The sequence below is a fragment of the Cryptotermes secundus genome, unplaced genomic scaffold, assembly GCF_002891405.2.
Source record: "Cryptotermes secundus unplaced genomic scaffold, Csec_1.0 scaffold585, whole genome shotgun sequence".
In the NCBI taxonomy this organism is placed as follows: Eukaryota; Metazoa; Arthropoda; class Insecta; order Blattodea; family Kalotermitidae; genus Cryptotermes; species Cryptotermes secundus.
Window position 1 is genome coordinate 522,863 of NW_019738966.1, and position 7,629 is coordinate 530,491.

At 39.6% G+C, this 7,629-nt stretch overlaps 1 protein-coding gene across 2 annotated transcripts in view; it reads left to right on the forward strand.

The window, feature by feature from the left end:
• LOC111871504 (diacylglycerol kinase 1) overlaps positions 1–7,629 on the forward strand; it is a 317,380-nt gene that overhangs the window by 288,174 nt on the left and 21,577 nt on the right. For both annotated transcript variants that reach the window (XM_023864665.2, XM_033754283.1), the window contains exons 13-15: positions 85–270; positions 1,201–1,483; positions 2,067–2,191. In XM_023864665.2, coding sequence (XP_023720433.1) covers positions 85–270; positions 1,201–1,483; positions 2,067–2,191 — 594 coding nt within the window. The remainder of the gene's footprint in view (positions 1–84; positions 271–1,200; positions 1,484–2,066; positions 2,192–7,629) is intronic.

Below are 7,629 nucleotides of genomic sequence, written 5' to 3' on the forward strand. Positions count from 1 at the left end.
TCCAACTGCATCGTTATGTTTAAAAGTATGTAGTAAATAACCATGCTTTCACTCGGTATAAAGTTCTCATCCATTTCATTGCAGCTGCACAACCGCTGCGCTTCACAAGTGAAGCCAGAATGTATGCTCGGTGACCACAGAATACACATTTTGCCGCCTACTGCCATCTGTCCCATTGTTCTGGATCGACAAAGATCCTTCACCAAAGAGTACAAGCGTTCCGGTCTCCAGCGCTCAGAGAGTCAGACGCCAGCAGACTGCAACAATTCAGTAAGGGATGCACTTTTGAAGAGGGAAAGAACCTTTTTAATGCTAATATGAACCTCCCCCATATACACAGTTGACACAGCACTATTATTAAATAAATAAACATTAACATCAAATCCTGGACTGACAACCGCAATTTAGCCCAGAATCTTTTGTCTTCAGATGTGCTATTCGTTCTTTAATCACTCATTACTGTAACTCTTCAACAAATCAGTCCTTATGTCATGGCATACCCAGCTGACAATGTAAGGGTTTACCAAAAAATATTAATAATTATGTGACCTTCTATTAAATTCTGCAATGTATCTCTGGGGTGTCTAATTTTTGAAAGCCCAAATTGAATTTGAAAATAATTGTTCTTATTTAAGGCCCATGAAAATCATCAGAATACAAAAAAAAAAGTTTTAATCTTACTACTATCCTTATTTCCAAAAATAAGTATATTTATAAAAGCTACCCGCCATTAGAGAGTAACCAAATTATAAAGTTCAAAATAAACAGCTTACAATGCGTAATTTTACCGTCTTCAGGGTGAATGGGGAGGGAAGAGGATACAATCTTACACATATAGGTGTCACAATGGAAATAAAAGTGGGGGTTTGGTGTGTGGTGCTCCCCAATGGGAAGGAACTACAACCCTTCACAGTGGGAGCATGGTGCTATCCAATAAACAGCACATCGTTCTGTGTCCCACCTTTACTTTCATTTCAAGATCTATATGTCATCCTTCTGCCTCATTAATTCTGGAGATGGTGACTGCAATGTACAAACAAATGTTGGAAAAACTTTGACATGTGACCCCACTAAACCCTGAAAGCAGAAATTACACATTAGCACTGGCTGAAAAACATAAAGAAAGGAAAGTCAGTTTTGACGTTTTACTGCTCTACAAATACTGTATTGCAACTGACTCAATGTCACTGATATTTTCAGGGGTCTCTTCTGTCCACACAAGAACAACAGTGCCCAATGTCATTCCAAATAACACCCCCACCTGGAACCAAGCCTCTTGTTGTGTTCATCAACCCTAAATCAGGTGGACGTCAAGGGGGAAGAATGCTCCGCAAATTCCAGTATCTCCTCAACCCAAGACAAATCTATAACTTGGCTAAGGGAGGGCCAATGACAGGGCTTACACTGTTCAAGGATGTTCCAAACTTCAGAGTGATCTGTTGTGGTGGGGACGGCACTGTTGGATGGGTCTTGGAGACAATGGGTGTGTATCTCTGCAATATACAATGGTTTCCTTCTTAACAGTGCTCAATTAATTACTTTTCAAGCTTAACTTAATCATTTATTTATTTATTTATTTATTTTTTACCAGGAGGGTGAAGTTCTGGGGCAGAATTAACAATAATCTTCTCCTTCTGATTGTTTTAAGGGTTAAAAATTGCTTAATAATAAGACTCCTATAACTACAATTAACTTTGACAGTATGAAGGTAGTTTCAGTACCTGAAATTACATTTATTATTTACGATATTATGAATGTTGGATATATCAGTAAATATAAATTATTTTTATGCGTAATAACCGCCAGGTATTTTTTTCACCTTATGTATTTTTAAGCCTTCAGATCAAATGACTTACAGATTAACTCCTTGCCATAATATTTCCTTTACACCAGTTAAGTACCAAATGGTGTGATCAACTGGATAGCATTCTTTCACATTTTGCAGGTTTTGTTTCATATCTTAGCCTGGAGATTAGCTATGCAGTATTCTGGGTTACACAGGCCTACAAGAATTTCCATTTATTATCTGTGTAGTATGAACTAAAACTTTGAGCTTTTGTGAACAGATCGAGTGCAGTTCGAAGAACAGCCTGCAGTTGGTGTTATCCCTCTAGGCACTGGCAATGACCTGGCGAGGTGTCTACGCTGGGGTGGAGGCTATGAAGGAGAGGCTTTACCAAAACTGCTCAAGGTAATCTTGATAAGAAGGCATTACATTGTTTGGGTTTGGTACAAAATGTCACCTCCTTCAACACTCTTTCAAGTAATGTCATATTTTAAGTGTATATATACCCTTCAGTCTATATGTGTAATAAAGCAGATGTCTGCATGTTATAATTTCAAATAGAATAGAGATGGCCAAATATTTTACCTTATGAGTGACTTTGTCTTGTGCAAAGTCCAGATGCCAAGACTTATGATTATGTAGCTGGGTGGTTCAGGAATGTAAAAATAAGGAAGGGAAGGGTGTAGAGCAAAATATGAGTTGGTTCTTCCATGTTCCTCTGCATTTGGAATCCAATGAAAGATTAAAAAATTTGTACCTGGTGTTCAGTTTTAAAAACACCTGATATTGCTTGTCTGGTAAATACAATAGGAATTTGATTTGGTTTTAATTACAGCACAACTAACATAGTCATATTTATATCTCTGATATTACTAGTACTATTACCACATTTGTTATATCGCCATTCTCTAACAAATGGTGAGACATGCATCTACATTTTGGAAGGAAAAAATATAAAAATCTTTCGATTCCTGAGTTTATGCAGTATCTATCCACATGCATACTGTTATATACAATTTGGTTCCTTTCCAAGAGTTTCCACATTCTAATTATTGCCTTTATAAAAATACATTATATGTTTATTTATTTATTTATTTATTTATTTATATATTTATGAGTACAATATTATATTTAAGCATCCTGTTACACTCACACAATTTTAAACTACGGGCAGTGTAGCAGCTATGTAAGAATACACACCTGATGATGGCCATTTAGGGCCGAAACATGAAGTGTGGAGGAAGGGAAGAAGAAAGAACTACAATTAAATTGTTGCACTTAAAATGGAGTTTGTCTCATATACACTATATGAGATTTTAAATGTAATAATGTAGGTATATGAAGTTATAATTGAGATACCATCATAATCGTCATGCAAATTAAAACATAATTTTAAAGTGTCATTCATTAAATTAATGCTGGGGGAAAAAGATCTGTATGTGGTCAAAATTCTTGTTTATAATGGACAAAGTTCACATGTCTGTTTTGACCAAAATAAATACTGACAGGACAGTGGGAGATATACAAATTAGAATTTTATTTAAAATGTAGGCCACAGACTGCCAACCGACTATTATTGACATAGATAATTATGAAATTTCAATTAAGCAGAAAGGGACTAATTGTTTCTCTAAGGAATGTGATCTCTGGATGTCATCAACATAGCTCTGTGGGAACCCCCACATACTAACACGCAGCTTCGTCTGTCTAACAGACAGCATTCAACTTCTGCTCAAGCCAAGTCAATGTCACATTCAGAGTCAGAGTCAGAGTCAGAGCCACGTTGCAACTGATGGTCAGTCAGTCTGTCTATCTTGGTGTCGAGCCCCAGCTGGGGCTCATGACCAGAAATTCTTTTGAATGAAAGTTACTGTCTTGTCCATGTATAGCGCCCTCTCCGATGAGAGGTCGGGTCTGTCATTTGTCAGTCAGTCTGTATTACTAAGTCCACTGTCTGTATTTACATATATTTACATATACACACTTATTTCTTATTTCAATGTACAATATATACACGGCCTCTGTTAGTCCAGGCTAGGTACAGCAGATTATGCCCTTTTTTTATATATCTTTTTCCTAGTAGTATTAGCTACCACGGCAGTCTAGTCAGTTGAACGGTCGTATGACTGACCGCCGCCAAGTTTATGCCTCTTATACTTTCTGTGGCGGGCTTCGCCTTGTCCGATTTTGCGAACATTTTCATTTTCATGATTTTGTATGACTTGTGCTTGTTGCCTGCATAATTTTGTTATAAAGTCATATACGGACGGGATTTTGAATGCCATGTACAAATCGCGGACCGGTGTACGCCTTGGACAATTGCCAATCGTGCGGAGAACCTTGTTTTGCAGGCGCTGCAATTTCACTAGATGGGTGTCTGCCGCAGACTCCCAGGAGGGACTATCAGAAGTCATTATGGATCTAATACGAGCTTTATGAAGGGTTAGTTTAATGTTAGCGCTCAATCGCTCATTTTTGAATAGGGAATACACTCTAATGAATGTTCTGAAGGCCTCGGCTTCGATCATTTCTATGTGTAATCTCCAAGTCACTCTCTTATCGAAGATTACACCTAGATATTTTGCACTATTTACAAATGGAATATTTCTTCCATTTAGAGTAAGACAAGAATCAGGCAGTCGACGACCACGAGAGAAGTAGACCCCCCGAGGCTTATCTTCATTAATTTTTATATTCCAGCGCTCACACCACGTCTCCATTGAGCTGAGACCGCGCTGGAGTTTTCTAACAACAAAACCCTCCTTGCGATCTGTCGCATATAGACAGGTGTCGTCCGCAAAGAGGGCCAGGTGAACACCATATGTCTGTGGGTCATCATTTATATACAAATTGTAAAGAATAGGGGAAAGGACAGAACCTTGTGGCACCCCTGCTTGCATTTCCCTTGGCGTTGACATTTCGCCTTCAACAGAGACCCTGAATTTACGTTTAGATAGAAGGACCCAATAAGCTTGGTCAAAGAGTTGGGGAATTCCAATTTTGATAACTTAAACAGCAATCCTGAGTGCCACGTGGTATCAAAGGCTTTTTCGATGTCCAAGAACACTACAGCCGTAGACATTTTATTGTTGAAATTTAGGGTCACGTGGTCCGCCAGCCTCATACATTGCAATGTCGTGCTGTGACGTGCACGAAAACCAAACTGACTTGCGTTGAGCAGGCCTCTTTCTTCAATATGTTTACGGAGGAATTTCAAAATTATTTTTTCGAATNTGGAGTTTGTCTCATATACACTATATGAGATTTTAAATGTAATAATGTAGGTATATGAAGTTATAATTGAGATACCATCATAATCGTCATGCAAATTAAAACATAATTTTAAAGTGTCATTCATTAAATTAATGCTGGGGGAAAAAGATCTGTATGTGGTCAAAATTCTTGTTTATAATGGACAAAGTTCACATGTCTGTTTTGACCAAAATAAATACTGACAGGACAGTGGGAGATATACAAATTAGAATTTTATTTAAAATGTAGGCCACAGACTGCCAACCGACTATTATTGACATAGATAATTATGAAATTTCAATTAAGCAGAAAGGGACTAATTGTTTCTCTAAGGAATGTGATCTCTGGATGTCATCAACATAGCTCTGTGGGAACCCCCACATACTAACACGCAGCTTCGTCTGTCTAACAGACAGCATTCAACTTCTGCTCAAGCCAAGTCAATGTCACATTCAGAGTCAGAGTCAGAGTCAGAGCCACGTTGCAACTGATGGTCAGTCAGTCTGTCTGTCTTGGTGTCGAGCCCCAGCTGGGGCTCATGACCAGAAATTCTTTTGAATGAAAGTTACTGTCTTGTCCATGTATAGCGCCCTCTCCGATGAGAGGTCGGGTCTGTCATTTGTCAGTCAGTCTGTATTACTAAGTCCACTGTCTGTATTTACATATATTTACATATACACACTTATTTCTTATTTCAATGTACAATATATACACGGCCTCTGTTAGTCCAGGCTAGGTACAGCAGATTATGCCCTTTTTTTATATATCTTTTTCCTAGTAGTATTAGCTACCACGGCAGTCTAGTCAGTTGAACGGTCGTATGACTGACCGCCGCCAAGTTTATGCCTCTTATACTTTCTGTGGCGGGCTTCGCCTTGTCCGATTTTGCGAACATTTTCATTTTCATGATTTTGTATGACTTGTGCTTGTTGCCTGCATAATTTTGTTATAAAGTCATATACGGACGGGATTTTGAATGCCATGTACAAATCGCGGACCGGTGTGCGCCTTGGACAATTGCCAATCGTGCGGAGAACCTTGTTTTGCAGGCGCTGCAATTTCACTAGATGGGTGTCTGCCGCAGACTCCCAGGAGGGACTATCAGAAGTCATTATGGATCTAATACGAGCTTTATGAAGGGTTAGTTTAATGTTAGCGCTCAATCGCTCATTTTTGAATAGGGAATACACTCTAATGAATGTTCTGAAGGCCTCGGCTTCGATCATTTCTATGTGTAATCTCCAAGTCACTCTCTTATCGAAGATTACACCTAGATATTTTGCACTATTTACAAATGGAATATTTCTTCCATTTAGAGTAAGACAAGAATCAGGCAGTCGACGACCACGAGAGAAGTAGACCCCCCGAGGCTTATCTTCATTAATTTTTATATTCCAGCGCTCACACCACGTCTCCATTGAGCTGAGACCGCGCTGGAGTTTTCTAACAACAAAACCCTCCTTGCGATCTGTCGCATATAGACAGGTGTCGTCCGCAAAGAGGGCCAGGTGAACACCATATGTCTGTGGGTCATCATTTATATACAAATTGTAAAGAATAGGGGAAAGGACAGAACCTTGTGGCACCCCTGCTTGCATTTCCCTTGGCGTTGACATTTCGCCTTCAACAGAGACCCTGAATTTACGTTTAGATAGAAGGACCCAATAAGCTTGGTCAAAGAGTTGGGGAATTCCAATTTTGATAACTTAAACAGCAATCCTGAGTGCCACGTGGTATCAAAGGCTTTTTCGATGTCCAAGAACACTACAGCCGTAGACATTTTATTGTTGAAATTTAGGGTCACGTGGTCCGCCAGCCTCATACATTGCAATGTCGTGCTGTGACGTGCACGAAAACCAAACTGACTTGCGTTGAGCAGGCCTCTTTCTTCAATATGTTTACGGAGGAATTTCAAAATTATTTTTTCGAATAGTTTTCCTGTCGTGGACAGGAGGCTGGTCGGATGTAAATTTTGAGGAAATTTCGGGTCTTTACCCGGTTTAGGTAAAGTTATTATTTTTGCTTCCTTCCAAGTATTTGGAAAGTGAGAGAGCCGAAAACAGTGATTGAATAAGTGAGTTAGGTGAACCAATGGTCGCCTTGGAAGGTGCCTGAGGCATTCATTTGGGATGCCGTCAATTCCACAGGCCTTTTTTAATTTCAGGGATTTTATTAATTTCTGAACGTCACATGGCCTGATCCTTAGAGGGGGGTTTTCATCTACGGTTTCTAGCAGAGCTTGTACTCTAGCGTCCACCCGCCGTTCATGGTTATCGTCACATAGATCATGCGGGGTAAACTGAATTTCCAAACAGTCGGCAATTTCGTTGGCTTCATAAGAAGGGTGAAATTTATGGCCAGAAGAATCATGAATAGGAGTTGGTGCCCTTGGTCCGTCTCTCTTACCGAGGGATTTCGCAATGGGCCATATACTCTGAGGTGTGACTTCAGCGTTACCTATTTTTTTCCCCCCCACCGTTCAAGTGCCGTTCTACGGGTCATTCGCCTGATTGATTTGGTGACCCAATTGACTGCCGTTTTACACGCTGGATCCCTGGTTTCTTGCCACAGTTTTCGTAGCCTCTGTTTAC